This window comes from Dromiciops gliroides, chromosome X, assembly GCF_019393635.1.
Source record: "Dromiciops gliroides isolate mDroGli1 chromosome X, mDroGli1.pri, whole genome shotgun sequence".
In the NCBI taxonomy this organism is placed as follows: domain Eukaryota; kingdom Metazoa; phylum Chordata; class Mammalia; order Microbiotheria; family Microbiotheriidae; genus Dromiciops; species Dromiciops gliroides.
Window position 1 is genome coordinate 28,850,989 of NC_057867.1, and position 26,000 is coordinate 28,876,988.

Consider the following 26,000-nt stretch of genomic DNA (forward strand, 5'->3'; position numbering starts at 1 on the left):
ACCACTGACACAGAATGGCTGCATGACCAAGAAAAACCACTGACCAACTGCTCCCATCAAAAGACAGCAAAAGAGACCCGAGAGTGGCAGAACCCAGTCATGATGCTCCAAGCCCACCCTTCCTGCTTCCAGATCAGCCTTCCCTCACAGCCCTCATCCAGAGAATGGACTTTGGGCACAAGGGGGCCAGCTATGCCCACTGACTGCCCAGCAGGGGGTGAGCATGCCAGTCCAGTTGAGGCAGCAAGGCTTCCTGAGGGAGACCCAGGAGGCAGCACTCGGGGCTAGGCAACTCACAGCACCATCAACACCCCACTGACCACCACCGATCTCCCCTCAGACCCTGATGGGGAGGGCCCAGGGCCCTGAGCCCAAGAGCCTGGGAAAGGGCAGAGCTTCCAGCATGGGAAGCTTCCCTGGCAGTGGCTCCTGACGACCTGGAATGGAAAGTCCCCCCACCAAAATCCTTGGCAACATGCAGTGGTTCCACATCAGATACCACTAGGGTCTCATCAGAACAAAGACCCTTAAAGAAGGGCCATTTTGGCCCTGGCTCTGTGCCTCCTCCTGAAGGCCCATGGGACGTTTCCACTTGACTGGCCCCTAAACAGCAACCTACTGTGTTCTCTCCCCCAGGAGAATGGGAGCTCCGGGCATGCAGGGACTGATTTTTTCATGCTCTTTGTTGTACTTGGAACGTTCTTCTTCAGCTGCTGAATCTCTCCCGAGGCGTGTGACCTCATGGGGCATTCCATTCTGCACCTCCCTCATGCACCCCAGGGGTACTTTATATCTTATACTTACCGGTGCTTGTGGCCTGGCTCCCTACCCGGCTGCAGGCAGGGGATGGACTCTGTCTTCTCTAAATTTGGCTCCCTGGCTCTGTGCCCCCAACCCCCCACCCCCCATGACACAGCATAGGGCCCTGTGCATGGGAGCTCCTCCTGGCATCTCTGTGCAAGTGCCCAGGTCTGCACAGAACCCTTACAGGATGTGCACTGTGTACTGCAGGAATAATGAGGCTACTCAGACACATGCCAGAAACATCTGTTTATTGACCACATATTACTGACAGCTGGTGGTATCAAAGGGCATGAGGCAGGGCCCAGGATGGAGAGGAGAGGGCCTGATAGTTCAATCCAGCCTCCTGCTCTGGGGCCAAGCTGAGCCACACTCTACCCAACCTGACCTCGAGCATTTAATCTTTTCCAGATGGTCTCTGGGTCATCTGAAAGCTTGGGAAGGCTTTCGTGGATTTCTCCAATGAAGCTGAGAAAGTCCTAGAAGACAAAGAAATAGGAAAACAGTAACAAGAACAAGGATGACTCCTAAGACAAAGAGGAAGATATCTACAACTTCTCCTCCTCCTGTTCTTGCAGCAGTGGACACTGAACCAACTTTGCTGTGTCTTCTGTCTGAGGACCAGACTGCCCTTGGGTGGAGAGGGTTATCCCTAGAAGGATAGCCCCTGGCAAAGACGTTTTCAGCCATAGCTGTCCTGGAGGAAGAGGGAGGGGACAGAGCGTCACTGGGGCCATGCCTGGTCATTCAGATTCCAAGGAAGGCAGGCAGGGTCCATTGTTTGGGTGTGGTCCTTTCCGCTGACATCCTTGTGGTCGCCGTCTAGATTGTTTTCCTGATTCTTCTGACTTCACTCTGCATCAGTTCACAGAAGTCTTGCCATGAGTCTCTGGATTCTTCCTATTTGTTGGATGCGACACAGTAATATTCCATTCCTTTCACACGTCACACCTTAGCGAACTAGGCCACGATCCCCAGGCGTCATCTTGGTTTCCAATTCTTTGCGACTCTAAAATTGCTGCTAAAAGGTGAATTTGGGTGGACGTGGGGCCTTTCTTCTGAGCACTGACCTGCCTGGGTATACGCCTAGAAGTGGAACCTCTGGGTCAAAGGGTAGGGATATTTTAGTCCTTTTTTTCAAATAACTCCAAGCTGCTTTCCAGAACGGTTGGGTAGATTCACAGATAAACCAAGAGCACCGTGACTGTGCTGGTCTTTCCACAGTCCTTCCCATATTTTGGGTCCCAGTTTGCTGGGCAAGAAGAGAAACCTCAGATTTCGCTTGCTTTGACCGACCTCTCTCTTATCATGAGTGATTTGGGGCATATGGTGGCTAACAATACCTAGTACTTTGGACAACTGATTGTTCATACTCTGTGACCACTACCCTCCTGGGGCATGGCTTCTGCTCCTCTGTATTTAGGTTAGCTGCCTGTAGACTTGACAGACAATTTTCATCTAGTTGACTGCCAACCTTATGCTCATTGCACGGATTTTGCGTGTACAACAGCTCAGAAAAAGTCACCTGATCAAAACGATGTATTTGATCATTCTATCACAATCGTGGGATTCCCTCTGGCACTTGCTATGCTACCTCATGACAAAGAGAATTAGCTCAGGGAGAATGCAGAGGATCACAGAATTCTGCAGTGAACCCTCTGAAGGCCCTCAGAAACTGGACCCCTCAGATGCTCTACTAAGAGACCAGTGGCATCCCAGGAAACTAGGGGCGCTCCCTACAAGTGATCATCACTACCACCACCATCATGGACAACAACAACATAATAACAGATAAGACAGATAGTATTTATAGAGCACTTTACATCTGCACGTGCTTTACAAATATTACCTCATCTGGTCCTCACAACAACTAGAGGAGGGAAGGGCGATTACTGCCCCCATTTCCCATGTGAGGAATCCTAGGTAGACAGAAGCTAAGTGAGTTTCCTAGCATCACACAGCTAGTCAATGTCTGAGGCCAGATCTGAACTCAGGTCCATTCAAGGTGAGTCAATAAACCTGTATTAAGCGCGTCCTATGTGCCAGGCACTGTGCCAAGTGCTGGGGATACAAAAGAGGGGCAAAATAGCCCCTGCCCTCAAGGGGCTTACAGTCTGATGGGGGAGACAACATGCAAACACGTTTACACAAAACAAGGAATATAGGAGGTCAAGAAGAAATCCTTAAAAGAAGGAGCTGGGGAAGGCTTTCTGGAGAAGGTGAGATTTGGGGTGGGACTTATGGGAAGAAAAGGAGGTCAGCAGTGGGAATGGGGGAGGGAGATCATTCCGGGCATGGGGGGACAGCTCAAGGAAATGCCTGGCACAGAGAGCTGGAATGTCTTGTTTATGGATCAGCCCTGAGGCCAGTGACACTGGGAAGAAGAGTACGTGTCAGGCATGAAGAAAGAAGAAGAAGACTGGAAAGGCAGGAGGGGGCTTGAAGATGAAGGGCTTTGAATGCCAAACAGCATTTCCAAACACACACACACACACACACCCCCACAGAAGAGAGTCTGGTACAAAAATACATTAAACTCAATGAGGAAACAGGTAGGAACTGGGAGAGGGGAGAGGTGGAACAAGAGGCAGAGTAGGGTGAGGGAGGGATTGGTCAGAAGCAAAACAAATTCCGACTCTGTAGGGAGGATCACAAAGTGGGGAACAAAGCAGAGAGAAATGGTAAGAACCTGTAACCAAGGACTGGTTGGGGGGAAGAGAAGAGGAGGAAGAGAACAGAAGTAGACCACACCAAATATATAACTCACTAGTGATGAGCATCCCCCTTTTCTCTTATCCTCTGCAAAGAGGAAGATAGGATCAAAGAAAGCAAAAGGTATACAAGGATAGGATAGAGGGAAATGTACAATAAACAATCATAACACTAAATGCGAATGGGATGAACTCACCTAGGAAATAGAGGAAGGTAGCAAAAGGGCCTAGAAAGTAGGATTCTGTAATTTCTTAGGAACGAGAAACACGCTTAAACAGAGTCACTCAAGGTTAAAATAAGGGTCGGGAGCAAAAGGCTGAAAAATCAAAGGAGTGAATAAGACAGCTGAAAGCAGCCCCTGCCCTGTCCTCAATAGATAATTACATAAGACTAGAGGCTGGGAGGTCAGGGGAAAAGTGACCAAAGAGAAAAATCAGTACTTAACCTGATTAAAATAAGAGAAAAAAATCCAAATGGCAGGTACCAAAAATGAAAAAGGACAAATCAGAACAAATGAAGGAAATTACTGGAAATTATTTTGTCCAACTATATCCAGATGAAACTGACAACTTCATTGAAATAGACATATCCACATCCACATCCATAAGTACATATATATGATATCCAGATGAACAGAAGAAGAAATGAAGATTTTACATATCCCAATCTTTGAAAAAGAAACTGAACAAGCTATAAATGAACTCTAAAAGAAAAACAAATTCCACAACCAGTTTAATTTACAAGTGACTTCTTTCAAACACTGGAAGAATAATATGGTTGCAAAAATGAAATAAGGGACCGCACATAATTTCTTCTATCACACAGGTCATAGGTCCCGATACTTAGGTATCAGAGAAGAGAAGCAGAGAGAACTCCAATCAGAGAAAGAAAAAGTATGGACCACTCTTCATAATGAATATCAATTTGAAAAATATTTAATAAAATATTAGCAAAGAGGATACAGCAACACATCAGAAAGCCTGGGCATTATATGAGGAAAAAAATCTTTGCAGCAAGGATCTTCGATAAAGGTCTGACATCTAAGGTATTTACATGGCAGATTGAAACATGCAAGAATGAATAACATCCCCTGACAAATGGTCAGGGGTATCAATGGGCACAAATTATTTATAGCCATACGCAAAAGAAATGCTCCAGATCACTAATCAGAGAAACACGATGACAGGTCACTGAAGGATCAACTGATGCCAAGGTATCTCAGAACATCAACAACAATCCACCTGCACGCGCCTACTTTCCCACTGACAAGAAATAGTGGTGAGAAGCACAAATACATGCATTAAGGGCATCCCCCGTGATGGGATTAACAGGGAAGAGGGCAGCTGTTACAGTGGAGAGCAGGCAGAATCTGAACCATGACACAACTGCCTCAAAGGTATGGAGAATATAAGACCCCTCTGTGATTAGGGTTTCTTGATTATAAAAAGCGTTCCCGTTTCCTAGAACAAAATACCACTTTAACGGCTCTAGTCCAGAAAAGCATCTCCCATTCGTGCATCCAAACTATTTGGCTCCCTTAAATATAAAACAGCAGAGAATGAATAAGGAATGACTAAAGAAAGCATTTATTAAGCACTTTTGCACTAGATACTGGAGAAACAGATGGACATTAAGACAGTCCATGATCTCAAGGGGCCCCCGTTCTAATAAAAGAGACTATATACGTGGAAACTTTGAATGGCAAGCCAAGTGGAAAAGTCCCATGGTCCTCAGGGTACAGTGGCAAAACAGATGGCAAAGCATTTTAATGTCAATTCCAGGATAAAAATCATACCCATTTGTGACACGGAGCCATCCATCTGTGCCAAGGACTTTGGGGACAAGAACTTTTGGGGGGGCTATCTATAAGTGAAGTGGTGATACCACCTGCAGGAGCACTTGCCAGGTTATATTTCTGCTAGGATAACTACCTGGGATGATGGTTGCAAATGCTCAGCTGGAAGCGTGACAATTTCAGAGAGTCTTGGACTCAAGGTCTTGGGCTGTCTCTAATAAGATGTTAGACCCAGGGTCTTGGGCTGTCCCCAGTGGGGACTGAGAAGAGATGGTGGTTAAGAACTTCTTTGGTGACCCTCTGATCATGAATAATAGGCCAGCCATAACACAGCGAGACAAATGCTCGTGGAAGCCTTTTGCCCGGATCACAGATGGATCTGGTAGAGAGTCTCCCCCAAAAAGGGCTTCACTATGGGTGGTGAAGATCTACAAGTGCTCCTCTTTGCAAAAGACAGAAGCTTTTTGTTTCTGTCAAGTCTCCTGGATGAGACCTGTAACCGCCCCAAACATCGACACAGGAAAATAATCAAGTGGGTGAAGAATCTCTAGTCTCCAGGTTATGGCATCAGCTGGATGAAAACCCTAAGAGCTCATCTACACCGTACATGATCCACCTGCATTCTGGTGATGCTCCAAAAAGTAAGGATGTCCCCTTCCTACTAAATTCCATAGAGAATTTATTAGAATTTGGGGCTACGGAGACTTCTGAGTGAGAATCTTAGAGCATATGCTTTGTTTTCAGACTCCAATGAGACTTATACAAAAACTGCCAAGACACAAAGAATTCAGACATAAAAGAAGCACAAGTCTCCAAAAAATTTTTGTTTTCTATAACGTGACACAAATTGTTGGTTTTTTTTTTAAAAGGGCAATGAGGGTTAAGTGACTTGCCCAGGGTCAAACAGCTAGTAAGCGTCAAGTCTCTGAAGTCATATTTGAACTCAGGTCCTCCTGAATCCAGGACCGGTGCTTTATCCACTGTGCCACCTAGCTGCCCCAACGTGACACAAATTGTACTCAAAAAATGGACTTAGAAAAAGGCCTAAAAGGAACTGATAAATGAAGTTCCCTACAATGAGAATATCAAAGGCCCAATCATAAGAACAACATTAAAGAGAATGCTAGCCAGGAGATAACATGAGAATGTTGATGGCTGCAACTTCAATGCTCATCAGGAGAAAATGTATATCCTATGACACGGACATTACCAAAAGGGTAAGAGAACACTAATGTCTTGAGGGGAAGGCTTCGAAGCAGCACAAGAAAGTGCAAGCCTTGGAGGCAGGGAAAGCTGGGTTCCAGTCCTACCTCTGCCATGTGTGGCCTGGCACTGAAACAATCCAGGACCCAGGAAGACTCCAAGTTACAGTGGAGCTCTTGACTGACACTTGTGGAAGGACTTAGCAGGCTGAGTCTTCCCTACACTGATGAAATCAGAGCTGCTTATGGCAAATAAGGATTTAAAAAGCAACTGAGTACAGAACCACCAAGGCAATAATGCAAAAGTGAGGCCAAAGGAGAACACGGTGAAAATCAATGGAAGATGACCACTGAGCACACGGACCCGGATTTATGGAGGAGCAATTGTCAAAGGGCTGCACTCAACGGGCCAACAAATTCGGAAAACTCAAGAGTGGCCACTGGATTGCAGAAGGGCCGTTTACTTCCCAATCCTAAAGAAGGCCAACGCCAGGGAATGGTCAAGTGCCCAAACAGTTGCACTCATGTCACACGCAAGCAAGACCATCCTGAAGATTCTGCAAGGCAGGCTTCAGCAATCTGTGAACCGAGGATTCACAAAAGCGTAGGCTGATTTTTGAAGAGGCAGAGGAACTAGAGACCAAATTGACAACTGGACTGTGGAGAACAGTAGGGAATTTCAGAAAAACAGCTACTTCTGCCTCACTGACTACACTAAAGCCTTTGACTGTGTGCATCACAACAAAATGTGGCAAGTCCTCCAAGAGATGGGAGTGCCAGATCATCTTGCGTGTAGGCCAAGAAGCAAGAGTTAGAACTAACCATGGAACACCTGATCAATTAAAGCCTGGGAAAGGAGGGTGACCAGGCTGTCCCTTCCCCCTCGGTGACTGAACTTCTAGGCAGAGCGCATCAGGGGAAATGCCAGGCCGGGTGATTGAAAAGCTGGAATTATGGTTAGGAGGAGAAACCTCAACGACCTCAGATATGCAGAAGATACCACTCTGATGGCAGAAAGTGAAGCCTCTTGAGTGTGAAAGAGCAGAATGCAAAAGCTGACTTGAAGCTTAACATCAAAACCCCTAGGAACTTTGGCAGCTGGTCCCACCACACCCAGGCACATAGAGGGAGAAGAAATGGAAGCAGTGGCAGATTTGATAGTCTTGGGTTCAACGATCACTGCAGAGAGGACTACAGCCATGAATTCAAAGGCGCTTAGTCCTTGGAAGAAAGCTATGGCAAAGGTGGACAGCAGACTCGAAAGCAGAGATATCAGCTTGCCAACCAAGGTCGGGATAATCAAGGTGCCAATGTATGGTTGTGAGAGTTGTAGAATCAACACTTTCCAAGTGTGGTGGAGAAGACTTTGTAGAGTCCCTTGGACAGCAATATCTAAAGAAATGAATTCAGACCATTCACCAGAAGGTCAAATACTAAAGCTGAAGCTTATATCCTCTGGCCCCATAATGAGAAGATGGGACTCATTGGAAAAGAACTGCATGTTGGAGAAGACTGAAGTCAAAGGAAAAGGGGACGGCAGAGAAGGAGATGGCTGGGGAGTGTCATGGAAACAACGAATGGGAACTCGGGCAATCTTTGAGACATAGTGGAAGACAGAAGAGCCTGATGTGCTATGGTTTAGTGGGGTCACAAAAACGTGAACACGACTGAATGATCAAACAAAAAATATAAATCTGATAACCTTAATTAACGGTCTCGATGAGAAGTGAAAGAAAGGGAGAGAAGAAAACCAAAATACCGAAATCAAACTGATGAAAGGAAATCACAAAAGCTGGAAGAGAAATAAAGACAGTTCTCAGAAACTGGATACCCAGTTGTATTTCAAGTAAAGGAAAACATGAAATTAAGTGGATGAATAATTTAAAAAAAACAACATGAGATTCTTGAACTGGCATAAACGTAACCCAAACAAGCTAATCACAGAAAGAGAAAGTGAACAACATATACATGAATTCCCATGCAGGGGAGGGGCCTCTAGGACCACAGAGATTTGCAAGCACGTTGTATTAAACATTACAAAATAACCTCTGAGTCCTGCTATGAAACTCTTTTTAAGAACAGAGGATGAAGGCACCAACCTCTTTCTAAGAGACAAACACAACCTTCTTATCCAGACCAAAGAGGGATAGAGAAAGAAGCCTAAAGTAATATCGCTTAATGCTGATGCAAAAATACTGAACAGCCAAGGACAGAGCAGCCACAGAGATGATGGCTGGTGGTTGGGTTTTTGCTTTTGTGAGATAGGGCTGATATGGAAATGTAGTTGGCAGGACTTCACACGCATAAGTGACATCTTATCCTTTGCCTTCTCAGTGGGTGGGGTGGGAAGGGGTGAGAGGGAGGGAGAGAACCTGCAACTCAATTGAAAAAGAAAAGAATATTTTAAATGGATAAGTAATAAGCATTTCCAAGAGGAAAATCAAAGGAGGAGGCCACGCCGCCTGCTTCTGCTAGAAGCTTGTGAGGAAAGCTCTGGGTCAGCCTTGAAAGGCTATGGAAACGTGGGCCATTCAGAATTTGTGTGTAAGAGTCACTAACTTTGGTATGGCGGTGCTCTTCCATTTTCTGTTTGAGCAGAGCCGACTCTAGGAAGGTCTTTTTCTGTCGCAGAAAGGTCAGCTGGGAGAGTTCTCCTCTCTTCTTGGTACACTCTGGGCACCGGGAACACTTGTGCTCTTTAACTGCTGATGCCTTCAAACGAGAAATCAGAATCAGAAATTACCGGATGCATTAGGCCGAGTTCGGTAGTCACCCAACACCTTTCTGAAAGGAATGCTCAATAAACATGCTTGGAAGCAGAAAGAATAACACCGGTTGACATCTTTATGGAGCCTAATGGTGAAAACGTACTTTTGCTACATTAATCTCCACCATTATCTTGTCAAGTTAAGAGTTTCTGTTTGGAAAGTGAGGGGAAACTGCAGCAACCACGGTCACAGAGCTACTTCAGCAGCAGGCAGAGACGAGACACAGAACTGGATCCCTGACTCCAAGGCTAGGGTTGAGAGAGAAACAAATTGAAACTATTTCCTATACTGATAACAGTGGCTGGGACTTAAACCGCATTTAGAGTTTACAGAATGCTTTCCAAATATTCTCTCCCACATTATACTCACACCACCACAGGGAGGTGGAGGCCACCATTATCCTCCCTTTATAGATGAAGAGCCTGAGGTAGACAGAGGTCACCCAGCTACTGAATATCTGAGCCTGGGTTTGGCGGCATCAAGCCTTCCTGACTCCAGGTCTAGAGCTCTATTCTCCGCACCACAAGCTGCCCCCAAAGGGGAACGAGAGCGGGCAACAGACGGCATTTTACCTTCTACTAGGATTTAATTCCTGTCAGGGGAATTTCATTTTCTTATCACCCAGCAACGAACTGAGCGGGGATCAAGGCAAGGTGTATATCCTATGTAGTGTATGTGTATAAGTCTGTGTGTGTATATGAGTCCCTGTGTGTGTGAGTGTGAGAATATGTGAGTGTGCAGGAGTGTCTTTATGAGTGTGCAGGAGTGTCTTTATGAGTGTGGATGGGTGAGAGTGTGTGTGAGTACATGAGAGTGAGTATGTGAATGTGTGTATGTGAGTGTGTGTATATATGAGTCCCTGTGTATGTGTGAGTGTGCATGAGTGTGGATATGTGAGAGTGTGTGTGTGAGTCCCTGTGTGTGTGTGTGAGAGTATGTGAGAGTGCATGAGTATGGATGTGTGAGAGTATGTGTGAGTACATGAGAGTGTGTGAATGTGTGTGAGTATGTGAGTGTGTGTGTGTGTGTGTGAGTGTAGAATATGTGAGTGTGCATGAGTGTGGATGTGTAAGTACATGAGAGTAAGTATGTGAATGTGTGTGAGTATGTGAGTGTGTGTGTGTGTATGAGTCCGTGTGTGCATGTGTGCGTGTGCGCGTGTGTGTGTGCGCGTGTGTGTGTGTGTGTGTGTGTGTGTGTGTGTGTGTGTGTGAGTTCCTCTGTGTGTGTGAGCATTACTGATCAGTACCAAGCTTCCTGAAAGAGAGACAAGAGCATGACAAAGTCTCCCCATCTGAAGGGAGCTCAGAGGCCGTGGAGTCTCAGCCATTCCCACACCAAAGAGTCTTTCCACCACAATGTGACTCCTTCCAGCTTCCAGCCACTGCTTCAACTTTGGCTTTCAGGGGCAATGAGTCTAACCTTCCATCTCTCCCTGCCTTCGGACTGAGAGGCCTTTCCTTTCCTTGCCATGTCTCCTCCCCCTCCCTGAGCCTTCATGCCCATGAACTGTGGCCTGATCCCACTTCTGCCCTTTGTGGCCAATCTGCTGGGGAAGGCCTCCTAGGAGAGGTGCCTCTGCTTTCTCTCCTCCCACTCTCTACTTAAGCCCTTACAGTGCACTGTCCAGTCTTAGCATTGCACCCAAACTCCCAAAGTTACCAGTGAGCTCTTAGTGCTGAAATCCAAGGGCCTTTTCTCCATTTTCCTTACCTTTGGCCTTTCTGTAGCTTGGACGCCCCTGATCTCCTCACTATTCTCTTCTAGGTTTCCAGGACCCCTGCTCTCCTCGGTCCCTCCCTACCTCTCTGACCACTCCTCATTCTCTTGTGCTGGATCCTCCTCCAGATCACCTCCTTTCACTACAGGTTTCCCTCAGGGTTCAGTGGGACTGTCCAGAGTGGTCACTCTATTTCCAGTCTAGGTGAGACATGGAGGCCCCGTCTCAAAAACAAACAAAAATGTCCCACTTCTAAGATGGGGAGGTCATTTCTTCCTGTGCTCCCCATCATTCCCACCAACCCACCCACTCCCCATGACCCCAAGCAAAGTGATTGGGAAGAATCAGTTTCAGACTAGACATTCCCCTGGTTGGCTCTTTGGCCTCTGAAAACCACTGTGTTGGTGTTTCCTTCTTTTATACAACCTTCAGGAGCAAAACCAGTGGTGGCCCGCCCCCAGGGGTGGCCCTTAGAACAAAAGATGGCCAGAGGGGTTAAAAATTAGCGTGACAAAACTATGCAGCACCTCAGGTGAGCTGGTCTGGAAGGCAATATTCTGCACATTGACACTTCCTCAAAGAAGGGAGGGGCTGCACTGTCTCACCTCTTCTGGTCCAAGCTTGGTCATTACAATTACACAGAGCTCACTCTGGGGTTTGGGGAGGTTGCCATGAGCACTGCTCTAGTCTTCCTGGTAACTATTACCTTCCCAGACCCTTCATCTTCATGATGACCTCTAGCCATGCCCTTTCTACCTCCAGTGTTCTTCCAGGCTGTCGCCACCACTCTGGCTTCACTTTCCTCCCTTCCCTACCCTGATCAAGAAGAGATCAGCCATTCATTCGTGACTCCGCACTGCCTCCACTGCACTGGGGGCTGCCTTTGCTTGGTACTGCCTCATTCCCACCCCTAACCCCTAGCTGCCTGACTGCTAACGTGATTTGCTCTTCATCAGACACAATGTCATAGGATCCCGGTGGCTTCAGGAAAACACGGGGCTCCTTTCAAGTAAATAAGTCAGAAGACTTTCCTTTACTGAGCAGCTGCCAAAGCTAACGGGACACTCTCCAGTGTCTGTACCTTGTTGGGTGCCATCCTCAGGTTTTGCTGAGAGATTCTGTTGATCAGCTGACGAGGAACAACACAGTCGTTCCGCTCATCTGTCACTGGCTTCTCTGCACCCAGTCCTTGCTGCTGCCTCGGCAGGCTGCTGCCCTTTGTCTCCTGAGAGCTCAGCTGATGACGAATCACCTTTATCTTAGTGGCATAAAAAGCCTGCAGAGCATCCTCTTCACTCTCTGATGCTTCCACGACATCTGTCAACAACACGTGCACGGAACAGAAATGTCAGTGACTCTGTTAGGTTAAGGAGGAATTATGTGATCTGTGTCTCCAACGCTTTCCGTGTTTGTCACTTAGGAAGGGAAAAGGGAAAACGACAGATTCCCTAGTACGAGAAAGCATGGTGGAAGGGAAGGCACCACAATGCAGCAGAGGGGGCCTGGATGCGAGTCTCCTGACCACTTGGGTTTGAATCCTGCCCTACCACCGCCTGGGGGATGGAGGGGCAATTCCCTCTCTGGGCCTCACTTTCCTCTTCTTCACTATAACCTGACTTGGCGGCATGGTGGCGAAAGTGCAGGTCCACCTCTGGGGGAAGTGTAACACAATGTCAAGAAATCACGTGAGGACACTGTCCCAATCTGACAGCCTTGGTCTCACTTGAATCGAGATCTCATCAGCCTTTCAGGAACGTCCTTGTTCATTCATTCACTTCCCCAAACTAAGATGACACACCAAGTCTGTCTTGCTGGAGGTGACCAAGCTAAGAGTGGGAATACCTTCTGAGTCATCCAGCTAAGAGTGGGCATCTCTGCCTAGCCTGAAAGGGGACTCCTAGAAGGAGCAGTTAAAGAGGGAATAACTGCTTGGGGGAAGAGATTTCTCCAAGGGTGCACCAATGCTGCTTCCATCCACTGGCATGGGTAAAAGGTCCCTAAGCCTTTGTTCTGCACCTTGTTTTGTCTTGCACTAGGAATGATGTCTTTCCTTTCAGGATAACTACAAAATGTAAGGAGACATCGGTTGGGGAAGAAGAAATTTCAATGAGCAAGGGAAGCTTGGCTCATTTGATTCTCCCTCCAAGCAGGAATGCTTGTAAAAAATCGACAAACTGTCTCTGACAGACATCTCCCAAAAATGCAGAGTATGGTGTGTTTTTCTCTTGCACTTGAAAAATCCTACGGTGGAGCCAAGATGGCAGGGTAGAACCAGGAAGCTGCCTGAGCTCTCTCAAATTCCCCTCAGAAACAATGTTAAATTAAGCCTCTCAACAGATTCTGGAGCTGTACAACCTGAAAAAACCCAGTGAACCAGTCTTCTGACTTAAGGTAACCTAGAAGGTCTTCAGGAAAGGTCTGAATTCTCCTATAAAATGGAAGCAGATAGCAGAGTAGATTAAAAACCAGAATCCTACAATATGTTGTTTCCCAGAAACATATTTGAAGCCGAGAGATACACACAGGGGAGAGGTGAAAGGCTGGAGCAGAATCAAATATCAACAGGGGTAGCGATCCCTATCTCAGACAAAGCAAAAGCAAAAATTGACCTAATTAAAAGAGATGAGGAAGGAAACTACACCTTGCTAAAAGGTACCATAGACAATGAAGTAATGGCAATACTAAACATGTAGGCACCAAATGATACAGCATCCAAATTCTTAGAGGAGACGGTAGTTACAGGAAGAAAGAGGAAAATCCCATGGATCTCAGAACTGGGAGGACCCCCCAGAAGTCATCTAGTTCCACCACTACCTGAAGTATAAATTTCCTCTATAATGTTCCCAACAAAAATCCAGTAAAGAAGAACTCCCTCACTTCTTTTCTGTGGGGCAATGGGGGTTAAGTGACTTGCCCAGGGTCACACAGCTAGTAAGTGTCAAGTGTCTGAGGCCGGATTTGAACTCGGGTCCTCCTGAATCCACAACCAGTGCTTTAGCCACTGCGCCACCTAGCTGCCCCTCAAACTCCCTCACTTCTAAGGCTCTCCTGAAGCCTACTCTCACATTTTTCCAGAAAGAATTTGACGTTATTTCAGGGACTTGATGCCTGTTGTCCTTAGCTCACGGTCATGTTTCCAAGTCTCTGAGCTGCTCGTAGCTGTCCCTTCTTACCACCCAGTAACCCTATGTTAGGCTTATCTGTGAGAGCTCTCTCCATAGTAGGCACACGTAACCCACTTTGTTTCCACAAAAGTCCTGCTGTGAATATTGGTGGGCACACAGAACCCCTGCTTGTGCCTTTGAAATCCTTGGGGCATACGTCCAGTCTAAAAGCATTCGGGTTTTTCTCTCTATTCATATTTACATCTCTACAACACTGGATCAAGTGAGCGGGAGAAAGGGGAATGGGAAAGGCCTGCATTTTCCTCTTTGTAACCAAAGCAGGGAGGCCTTTGAATCAATGGGACTGAGAGATGAAATGAAAGTCAGAAATCTCTGGGCAGACCTAGGGTTTTAAGGAGAGGGAATCCCATACCAAGTGAGCTTAAATGGCCTGGCTGAGGTCACACAGCAATTCAGACTCAGAATCCCTGACTTCCCTCCAGGGATACTAGGCCACCTCTCTTCCCTTTCCCAACTACTCCCACCTCACTGCCCAACAGGGATTCTTCCATGCAGTGATGCTGGCCTCCTGGCTGCTCCACCAACAAGACCCTCCATCTTTCCCCTGTGGTCCTCATTCCTGCCTGTTCTCACGCCTGGCATTCTCTCCCTCCACCTCCTGACTTTCCTGACTTCCTTCAACTCGCATCCAGAATCCCAACATCTTTCCCAACTCCTCTTAATTCTAGTGCCACCCCCCCCCGCTTGCTCATTTCCTATTTATCTCCTGTATGCTTGATGTGTACGTATTGGCTCCCTTTTCATCTCTTTCATCCACCTGTGCAGTCCTTCGGAGCAGGGATGGGCCTTTTTGCCTCTTTTTGTAGCCCAGAGTTTAGCAGAACCCCTGACCCGGACTAGTTGCCTAATAAGGGATGATCACTGTAATAAAGTGACAAGAGAGCGCCATCTGGTGCCCAATAAAGGAAAAGAAACCAAATATCCTCATGCAAAAGAGGAGCAGAAAACTATAACTTTTCTGGTGGTCAACAGAACGAGAACCTAGGAGACAGAACGTAACAGAAAGCAGACAAAGAAGGCCGTGCAGAGGTGGGAGAGAACTGTATCAAAAACCAGGCTCCCCGAATGGATATTTGCACGGCTCTTTAGCAGAACCTGAATGAAACCCAACACAGCTTGAGAGGATGAAGGCATATGCTGATATGAGGAAGAAAACCGCAGAAAGAACTCTCAATTCCAAGGTTGGCGACCTGGGTTCAAATCTTGGTTCAGCTCCCTAGTATCTGCCTGACCATAAGCCAGTCACTGAACTTCTCAGGGCTGTTGCCCTCTCTCTCTCTCTCTGCAGAACAAGAGGGTTGGATCACATGATTTCCCAGGTCCCATCCAGCTTGAAAATGGCAAAGTCTGTCCACAGAGAGGAAACATAGGAAACTCCTGGGCTCTTCCTTAAATTGCATTCTGCAAGACCTGGGCACACCTTGACTGTCATAGGACTTGCCCTTTGCTTCCAAACCCAAACTTTTAGTGCTTTTGAGAAGCACACCCGTGAACACGGCTTTTGTTCTGGAAATAAAGTGTTGTTTCCAGCCACACTGGAGATAGGGTTTGTGGCACCATTTCATGTATAAAGAACAGGTGATTATCAGAGTGGCAAATATAGCAAAGACAGAAAATGTGGGATGTTGGAGGGGATGTGGGAACGCTGGGATGCTAATCCACTGTGGGAGGAATTGTGAAAAGATCCAACCATTCTGGAGAGCAGTTTGGAACTATGCCCAAAAGGCTACAGAACTGGGCATACCCTTTGATGCAGCAATACCACTGCTAGGGAAACATCCCAAAGACATCCCCCAAAAGAGAAAAAGACCTATTTGTACCTATTTTTTATATTTCTTGCAGCTCTTTTTGGGGTGGCTAAGAATTGGAAATCAAAGGAATGCCCATCAGTTGGGGAATGGCTAAACAAGCTGTGGTATATGATGCTGATGGAACATTACTGTGCTATAAGAAATGACAAGCAGGGGCCAGCTAGGTGGCCCAGAAGATAAAGCACTAGCCCCGGACTCAGGAGGACCCGAGTTCAAATCGGGCCTCAGACACTTGACACTTTAGTAAGTGTGACCCTGGGCAAGTCACTTAACTTTCATTGCCCCACAAAAAAAAAAAAAGAAAGAAAAAAGAAATGACAAGCAGGATGACTTCAGAAAGGCCTGAAAAGATTTGTGAGAACTGATGTATAGCGAAGAACACAGAACCAAAAGAACAATGTGCACAGAGACAGCAATACTGTTTGATGAAGAACTGTGAATGGCTTAACTATTCTCAACAATACAATGATCCAAGACAACCCCAAAGGAGTATCGAGAAAAAACCTACTATTCCCCTCCAAAGAAAGAACCGATACTGATGGAACACAGACTTAAGCCTGCTATTTGTCACTTTCTTTCATTTTTTCTTTTATTCAAAACGACTAACAGGGTAAAGTTCTACTTAACCATTCATGTATGACCCATTGCTTACTGCCTCAGGGAGGGTGGAGGACAGGGAGGGAAGGAGGAATAAAAACTGGAACTCAAAGCTATAAATAAAAATGTCTATTACTTTAAAAAATAAAAAGCCAAAAAGAATGGGTGATGCTGGCTAATGAGCATCTCCTTACGAGTGTGAGGTTCACACAAGGCTTTTGTCACAGCACCCCTGGGAGGTAGACACTCAAGTAAGATGTCTGTCTTACACAGAAGGAAACTGAGTCTCAGACAGCCACTGCTCCCGACAAGGCAGTCAGAGAAAGAGGAGGTTACTGCTAACACAAGGTAAAGGCTTACCTGCTCGGGGCCTGGGGCCTGCCTGGGGTCGTCCATCAGCCTGGGGCTGTCCAACAGGACTTTCTTTGGCCTTGAGATGCTGGATCCACTTTTGACTCAATTTCTCTTCCAAAGCAGCAGGGTCCAATGTCTTCAAGGGCTCATCTAAATTACAATAGTGAAATGTTGGCTGACTGTGGTAGAGGCCTAGCCACTGAAGACCTCACCAAGAAGGTTCCTGCCACCTAAGTCTTTGAGGCCGTCCAATGGCTCAACCTCAGAAACACAAACATTATTGTGATTTGTCTGATGAAACTAAAGACAGCTGCAGCACCCTGAGCCTACCTCTGCACCCTAAGGAGCAAAGTACCCTCCGAGGTGCTCAGCACCCGGTCAATCCACTCTGGGCGGCGTCCCCCGTTGGGCTGTGAGCTCCTAGACAGCAGGGACCGGTTTGCTTTTGTATGTGCACGTTCTACTGTGGCATACACAGGGGGAGGTCTTGATAAATGCTTTTTCATTTCTTCTTTCCAGCCCCCTTGTATGAATCTCTAAAGGCCGAATTTGAAGGATTATTACAGGCTAAAGAAGAGACATTTGGGGGGGTTGGGGTTCTGCCCTACCTCCCTAGGATGACCCCATGTGGGGCACTATCGATTCTAAAGTCAGATCTGACTTCTTGAGGACACCCTACACAGTCATGAGCTCAAATAAATATACTAGATCCCAGACACCACAGAGCATTTCATTCCCCTATTTGGGATAGAAAAAAATCAACACAACCAGCTTTGTTTAGGAAGGCTTCCTTATTGGCTAAGGTGGGAGGAGTAGCCTCTGGTAGAATCCCTGAATTGCAAAGTGCCTCAGGAGGCCAACTACTTGGCCTGAGAAAGGAAGTAGGCTTCTGCCACCCAAAAGAGAGGTGGCAATAAGCCAGAGGCCCAGAATGACACCATGTTGTTCTTAATGGCCAACACATGGCTTTCCTTTGTTGAACCATACTTCTCCATTGCCAGGGAAGGTGCTATTGAGGTTGGGGAAATGCCACTGGGAAGTGACGTCAAGGGAAAAAACCACCATCATTTTTTCAGACATGTTCTCTCATCCCAGCTTCTGCCCGCATGCTAGAGAGAGTACCCAAGTCAGCCCACCCAAAGGGCTGATGAATGAAGGGCCCAGAACCTTGCCATCTAAGCCCATTTTGGGGTTCAGTGCCCTTGCAAACAAATTGTTTCTTTCCCCAGTTTCTGTATGAACCCGATTCCTCTCTGTCTGTTTCCTAAGGAGATGGAGAAATGGTTTGCTTCTTTGTTCGTGTAACCCTGAATTTACTGGAAGTCCATTATCAGGCTGTGCCTCATCAGTCTTTTCTCCCCACTGTCAGGAGAGACCCTGAAGAATTATGCTGACAGACAAATCCCAAGGACTGGTGCTAATGGAAAGAATGGCCTGTGGAAATGGATTATCCCAAAGAGAAAACCATCTAAAAACTGTTCTCTCTGGCCTTGGAATGCATTCCATTATTTTCCTGGAGCAGATGCATTTTTGTAATTACCTTCACTGTACAGACATATTCAACATAGCCCACATTTCCTGAGCTCACATCGGATAGGGGGAGAGTGTGATGTCAGGGAATGAGGACCAGATTTCAAGTCAAAGGATGTGGGTTCAAATCTGGCTCTTGTAAAATTACCCTGTGACATCTTACAAGTCACTTCACTTATGTGGGCCTCAGCTTTCTCATCTGTCAATCCAGGGTTGGAGACACCTTTGAGGTCCCTCTTAACTCTCAATCCTAGGTTCCTAACACGGGAACAACTTGCAGACAGGGCCGCTGTCAGGAAGGGGTTCAAACGGCAGTAGAAAGGGGAATGAAGACAAGTGTGAAGAGTGGGCAGCAGAGCTTGGGCTGTGTGCAGGGGCAGGTGGGGAGGAAGGTCAATATCCACAGTGATCAGGCTACTGAACCAATCCCTTGTGGCCTTCCCTCTGCCCCACTACACTCTCTTTGGCATAGCTTGGCCCTCTTCAGCAATGTACCCTGGTGTGCACCTTTCACATCACCTTGGCCTGTGGCTTCAGAGGAACCAGAGAGCATCTTGTTTGGCCGGAGGGGGGGGGCGGGCCAGGGGTTGTTTCTGTTGCGTTCTGCATGTTGTAGATGCCCAGGGTGAGCATGCCAATGGCAAAGTGGCTGGTCCCCTTTACTGTAGAAAATGGGCAAAGGCAGTGGGTGGGTGGGAATGTAACCCTAAGTTTGTGGCCAACAGAACTTACTTATCACAGTGCCTGGCATATAGGGGGTTCTTAAAAAATGTTTGCCCACTGATGGACCAACCAACAGCCCTTTCCACTCCCACCCAATAGGAATTCTGTACCTCCATCCTTTAAGCTTGGCATCAGCTTCTTGCTCACAGCTTGGCTCCCAGAGGCACTAGACTCGGTCAGGCATTCTTCAGAAGAGGCCAAGGAGCCGGGGGCTTTCCCCTCAATCAGCTGACATTGTTCTTCTTCTGCCACCTCCTCCTTCACCTCCTCTTCTGTGAAGGACTCAAAGGTCTCACTGGAATAGCTGGAATGGACACTGCTACCCTCCACTTCTGACTGATGAGAATCCTCCCTGGGCATCTCTGGCGAGGCTCCACCCGGGACCACATACACATCTGGCATTGCTGCAAGAACAAAAAGGTGGCTGTGCAGGCCAACAAACTCTGTGCTCTGTGCTCCCTGCCCTACTCCCTCCACTTCACTGGCGTGACTAAGGAAGGAGGAGCATCATAGAGCCAGGATGACTTCTGGGGCTGGCAGGGAGGGACAGATACAGGAAATGAGAAAGATCTACAAATGAGAGCTTCCTCAGCCACATCTCATTAGAAAGCACATCTCTTTGGCATCTGTCTGAAACAAAGAGGCGCAAATTAGCTCACAAGAAACTGAGAGACTTTGTGGGAAGCCTGAGTCTGCTGCTTAAGACCTGAGGGATATTTATGGAAAATACCGGGATGCTCACTGGTCCCCCAAATGGAACTGGGAACACTTAGGCTTGGAGTCAGGGCTCAGAAGCATGTGGCCCCATGGGCTAAAGAACTCCCCTGACGGTTACCCTGGACTACAGAATGGAGGCTTACTTTTCTGGTCAGTGACTTGGGGCTTACAGCTAAATGATACCCCCTACCCAGTGGGAAGACAAGGGAGTAGCTAAAGGAAGAAGAATAGGATCACTTATTAGGTAACAAGGTCCCTTCAATATTCAGCACACAATATGAGCAGTAGGCCCCATGTGAGCGGTCTAGTATCAGTTGTCTGAGACTAAGGGGCCTTTGGAAGTTGATCGAAGATATGACTCCTGGGGCCACTAGGTGGCAGAGTGGATAGAGCACGGGCCCTGGATTCAGGACTACCTGAGTTGAAATCCGGCCTCAGACACTTAATTACTAGCTGGGTGACCCTGGGCAAGTCACTTAACCCCAATTGCCTCACCAAAAAAAAAAGAAAGAAATATATGACTCCTACAATCTTTTTTAGAAACTTGTACAACTAGGGGGCAGCTGGGTGGTACAGTAGATAAAGCACCGGCCCTGGATTCAGGAGGACCTGAGTTGAAATCCGGCCTCAGACACTTAATTACTAGCTGGGTGACCCTGGGCAAGTCACTTAACCCTCATTGCTCCACCCAAAAAAAAAACAAAAACAAAAACAAAATGAGAGGGCTTAAACTGGGCAAAAAGTTGGCTGTTTCTCTGGGGCCTAAAAGGAGCTAAGACATGAGCCTACAAAGTCTGGTTTCCATTCTCAAAGCTATTTTGGCGGGGTGGGGGGGACCCATCGTATTTCCCACAGGCTAAACCTTGTCCTAAGGATTACAATGCTTGACCCCTCTCACATTTAAAAAGGATTGTGTGTGTACATTATCTCAGAGGATCCTCACACCGTCCCTGGGAGGGAAGGACTCCAGGCATCACCAATCCTCATATAAAACTGAGGCTCAGTGACTTGCTCATGATTACACAGCTACAAAATATCACAGGCAGAATTTGAACTCCAGTTTCCCAAGCACCAAGTTTGGTCCTTAGAACCCCTGCACCACACTGCCTCCTCTCCCCATTAGATGACAAAATGTGAATTACCCAGAATACTCCATGTAGCCACTTGGCCGATTCCCTTGATTTTCTGGGCTGAAGGTGAAGCACAAAAGTGTTTCTGTTTCCACTCTTGAGAACAAAATCTTTTCAGCAAAAAAACAGCTCACACTCTGGCCTTAGTCAATAAAATATGATGTACAATATTAAACTGTCCTTTGATAAGTTAGGATGTTGCTGGAACTCAAGGTCGTCCTTCTGAACAATGCTTCCTGCTCTCTATGTGCATGGGGGGGGGGGGGAGGGACACAGCATACAGGGACATCAATCTATCCGGATACCAGAACTCCCCCTGCCAGGCCTTCTTGGTGGCTGCCCTTATTTCTCTTTCCATGGCCCCCCTCCCATATGAGACTGTCTTCTACTCATCCACCTATTTGTGCTGAAAGAAGGGGGGAAATGACAGTTGCCAAGTTGTTGGGCAAACCTCAAGACCACGGATTCTTACCCTGGGGTCCAGGGGCCATGGATGGTTTTCAGGGGCTCCGGAACTTGCATAGGGCTTTGGGGGGTGGGGGGTGTCAAAATTACAAGTAACTTGTCTCTAACTTCAAAATGACAGAGAATCAGCCTTTGGGAATGGAGGTAACAAACACGATTCTGAAAAGGGCCCGACGGCTTCCCCACACTGACTGCCAAAGGGGTGTGTGACCCCAAATGGGAAGGTCCCTGAGCTGGAGTCCAAGCAGCTTTGTGGTACCAAACACATTCCTGAGCGCTTTGTCCAGGACCCCAGACCTAGTTCAGAGCCAGCCCCAGCCCCAGGTCCTGCCTTTGCTTCCTCCTCTTCCTCCTCCTGCTCCTCTTCTCCTTTCCCACCACACCCACCATGTTGCAGGTTTGCTGCCCAGTTTACAGGTCTTCACTGAACCTTCTTACTGTTCCTACAAGTTGTTGGCCAAGCCCTTCCACCACTGGAATGCGTGTGTTTTCTAATGCCTTACAAATGCTGGTAGCATCACCCACCATTTCCACGTCCCTTCTCTCAGGTGGTCAAAGCACCAGTTCTATCACTCATGTTGGAAGACCCTTTTTGACCCCAGGAGTGAGACTAGACCCCACGACTAGAGTTAGAAGTACTGGTAGAAATCAGGGTCCCGGTGGTGCAGTGGATAGAGCACTGGCCCTGGACTTAGGAGGACTTGAGTTCAAACCTGAGCTCAGAAACTTAATACTTACTAGCTGTGTGACCCTGGGCAAGTCACTTAACTCCAACTGATGAAAGGAAAGGAAAGGGGGGGGAGGGAGGGAGAGACAGAGAGAGACACACAGAGACAGAGAGAGACAGAGAAAAAGAGAGAGAGAGACAGAGAGAGAGAGACAGAGAGAGAGAGACAGAGAGAGAGAGACAGAGAGAGAGACAGAGAGAGAGAGACAGAGAGAGAGAGACAGAGAGAGAGAGACACAGAGAGAGAGACAGAGAGAGAGAGACAGAGAGAGAGAGACAGAGAGTGACAGAAAGAGAGAGACAGAAAGAGACAGAAAGAGAGAGACAGAAAGAGAGAGACAGAAAGAGAGAGACAGAAAGAGAGAGACAGAAAGAGAGAGACAGAAAGAGAGAGACAGAAAGAGAGAGACAGAAAGAGAGAGACAGAAAGAGAGAGACAGAAAGAGAGAGACAGAAAGAGAGAGACCGAGAGACAGAGAAAGAGAGAGAAAGAGAGAGAAAGAAAGAGAGAAAGAAAGAGAGAAAGAAAGAGAGAAAGAGAGAGAGAAAGAGAGAAAGAGAGAAAGAAAGAGAGAAAGAAAGAGAAAGAAAGAGAGAAAGAAAGACATCAGAGTCGCACTTCTCAGCTCTGCCCCAGAAGAAAGGAGGGACCTTGCCCAAGGACAGGTGGCTAAGGAGCAGAAAGACCAAAGGTGTTGGAAATAGAACTCAGGTGTCCTGCCTGCCAGGCCCTCTCCACCACATCAGGTGATGCAATGCCTACAGTCAAAGTCAAGATGCACCAAGGTGGGACAGCTCGGTTGAACAATGGATAAAGCACTGGCCCTGGATTCAGGAGGACCCGAGTTCAAATCTGGCCTCAAACACTTGACACTTACTAGCTGTGTGACCTTGGGCAAGTCACTTAACCCTCAATGCCACCAACCCCCCCCCAAAAAAAAAACAAACAACAAATGATGGACCAACGTGAGGGGGACGACTGTCATTGGGGGAAAAGCTGAACACATTGTGGTTTATGTTCCTCAAGGAAGACTACTGTGCTCTAAGAAATGATGAGCTCCATGGTTTTAGAAAGGCTTGCATGCAAATATGACGAGTGAGATGAGCAGAACCAAGAGAACGGCGTGTACTGTAACAGCAATACTGTTTTAAGAACAACTTTGATGGGCCAAGTCATTCTATTAGAAATGCCTGAATTAACCACAAAGGTCCTTTGCAGGGACATGCTATCTGCACCCAGAGAAAGGTGGGCTGAAAATCACAAAGGGGTTTCAATATTTCATAACTCCTTTATTGTGCATGCTTCAGTTACAAGGCCACAGCATCATATACAGTACATAGAGGAAATGAATTGACATGAAGTGTGAAAAAACAAATCTTATAAATGGCAAAAATAAAGAAAAATCATTTTTGAAAAGTTATTAAAAATCATGACTTTTGGCCCACCGTGTGTGTGTGTGTGGGGGGGTGTACACACACACACACACACACATATAATTGTGACTAAGGGAAGCCATCTGGGGGGGGGGGAATAGTTACATCGTAATCGGGTTTTTTTGCATATTTAAAAGGAAAGGCAAGCTGGACATAAGAGATTTGCAGATTTAGATGCAATCCTCTTTTTTTTTCTATTCCACCTTGTTATAGAAACGCTCGTTATATTTCCCATATTCGGAATTTTAAAAAAAGATGGCCCGGGGCCTACCCACTGCCTAGAAACCTTCCCACGGCCACCTAGGATGCTAAGGAGGAAAACCACAAACAAACCAACATACAAACAAGGCAGGCCCGGCTCTCCAGAAGGTTATGGGGAGGGAGGGGGGAAATGGGGGGGGGGAAGAAAGGAAGAGAAGGGATGGGGGGGAGAAGGGAGACAGGGGCCTGGGGGGGAGGGGAGAGAAGGCTTGCAGCTGCTGCTTTCCTTTGTGATCCATGCCCGGCACTACCTTGGGGGGGGGGGCAGCTGTTCCGGGGAGGGGGCTGGGGGGGGGGGGACGGGTATGCGGGCACCCCGGGCTGGACTCATGCCGCCCCCACCCCCACTGTCCAGATTAGGAAACTGAGGCCCGGAGCGGGCAGGGTCTGGGACGGAGCCCACACAGGCCGGCCTCGGAGGCCGGGGTCCCCGGCCCAGGCGCGGGAAGGGCAGGCCCCAGGAGGGTCGGGGTTGGGTCGGAGGGGGCCGCGGGGAGCACGGGAGCTGGAGGGGCGGCCCGCGAGCCAGAAGCCCGGCCCAGGGGTCTCTTTCGCGGGGTGGGAAGGGGGGGTGGGGGGGGCCGAGGCCTACCGAACTCAGGTCCCGGGTCCGCTCCTTCCTCCCGCCCGGACTGCGTCTCTGCAACCGCCCGCGACCCGAGTGTTCCAGGCTGGTAACAGCGGGGGCCAGAGGCCCCCCGCCCCCACAAGCACGGGCAGGGGCGGGGGCGGGGCCCGTCCTCGCCGTGGGGGCGGAGCCTTAGGGGCTAAGGCTTCCCAGGGCCCTGGGGGCGGGGCCTGCGAAGGCTGGGGGCGGGGCAGCTCCGGCCAGCTCCCCCCCCTCCATCACCTCTGTCACCTCCCCCTTCCTTCCTTCCTCCCTCCCTCCTTTCTTTCTTTTTTCATTCTTCACTCTTTTCTTCCCTCCTTTTTCCTTCCTCCCTTCCCACATTCCCTTCCTTCTGTCAGTGGGGAGGTCCTTAGGTATTCCTCCATAAAGAAGTACACTCTTACACCCCGTCCAGTCAGGATTCAAAGGGTCCTTTATTGGGCACTAGAGAAAGTGACCTAGAGGGAAGTGGAAGACTTGGCCTCCAGGGGAGGAGAGGGCTTAAACTTCTTTCTCCTCAAACAGAAGAAAGGCCAAAGTTTTTTAAGACGATAGATGGGGTGATCACCTGACAATGGAAAGTGCCCTTTGGGGGGGGAAAGATGACCGAGAGTCAGGGGGATTTTTTTTTGGGGGGGGGGGGGAATGATAGTCCTGACCTCTGCAGTTATCTCTGTCTCCAAGCTCAGGTAGTAGCCAAGCCTAATGGACTTATCTCCCCTTACTCCTTAGGTGTGTCTGTCCTTTGCGTTGGCTTCTTGAGGAGAAAACTTGAGTTATCCCAATGTCCTAATTTATCCTAATAACCTAATTTAGCCCCATGTCACTTCTTCCTTCCCTCCCTTCTTCCCTTACTCCTTTCTTCCCTTTCATTCCTTCTGTCCTTTCATCCTTACCTCCTTTCTTCTTTATTTACTCTTCCTTCTTATTTTTCCATCTTTCCTTTTTCCTTCCTTCCCTTCCTTTCTACTTTTTTTTCATTCTTTATTCTTCCTTCCTTTTTCATCTTTCCTTCCTTCCTTCCCTCCTTCCTTTCCCTCCCCCTTCCTTCCTTCTTTCTTTCTTTACTCTTTTCTTCCTTTGCCCTCTCTTTATAGCTTTCCTTTCAGTTTTCCTTTTCTTTCATCTGTCTTTTATCTTTCCTTCCTTCTTTCTTCTACCCTTCCTTTGTTCCTACCTTCTTTTTTCTTCCTCTCTCCTTTCATTCTTTTCTGTTTCTTTCCTCTTTTCTTCCTTTCCTTCTTTCCTTCTTTCTTTCTTACCTCTTTCTTTCCTTCTGTGGAAATTTATTTTGATTTGGGGACCCTACCTTTAGGCTGAGATTAAAAAGCCTTAGGCCCTCAGGGTCTCTCCCCCTCCTCCTCAGCTTCAGCTGAGCGGAAAAAGCCCCGTGGGCTATACAAGACCAGGTCAGATGGAGTTGGGGGGAAAAAAAGCCCCCAGCTCCCTCGACCTGAG

General features: G+C 47.7%; 1 protein-coding gene across 1 annotated transcript; it reads right to left on the minus strand.

Annotated features, from left to right (window-relative positions):
• Positions 1-1,041: 1,041 nt before the first annotated feature.
• Positions 1,042-24,682, minus strand: LOC122733462 (uncharacterized protein C8orf48-like). The gene is made up of 6 exons (XM_043973897.1): positions 24,525-24,682; positions 19,309-19,602; positions 16,952-17,095; positions 12,080-12,315; positions 9,070-9,222; positions 1,042-1,280 (listed from the first exon to the last, which is right to left on the minus strand). The coding sequence occupies exons 2-6, from the start codon at positions 19,598-19,600 to the stop codon at positions 1,176-1,178; spliced, it is 930 nt and encodes a 309-aa protein (XP_043829832.1). The 5' UTR covers positions 19,601-19,602; positions 24,525-24,682; the 3' UTR covers positions 1,042-1,175.
• Positions 24,683-26,000: the final 1,318 nt, after the last annotated feature.

Excerpts from the sequence above, each read along its gene's own strand:
- LOC122733462 (XM_043973897.1), bottom strand. The coding sequence starts at position 19,600 with ATGCCAGATGTGTATGTGGTCCCGGGTGGAGCCTCGCCAGAGATGCCC. Across the intron at positions 17,096-19,308 it reads GCCAAGCTTAAAGGATGGAG|ATGAGCCCTTGAAGACATTG; the intron begins GTACAGAATTCC and ends ATTGTAATTTAG. Across the intron at positions 9,223-12,079 it reads TGAGGATGGCACCCAACAAG|GCATCAGCAGTTAAAGAGCA; the intron begins GTACAGACACTG and ends TCTCGTTTGAAG.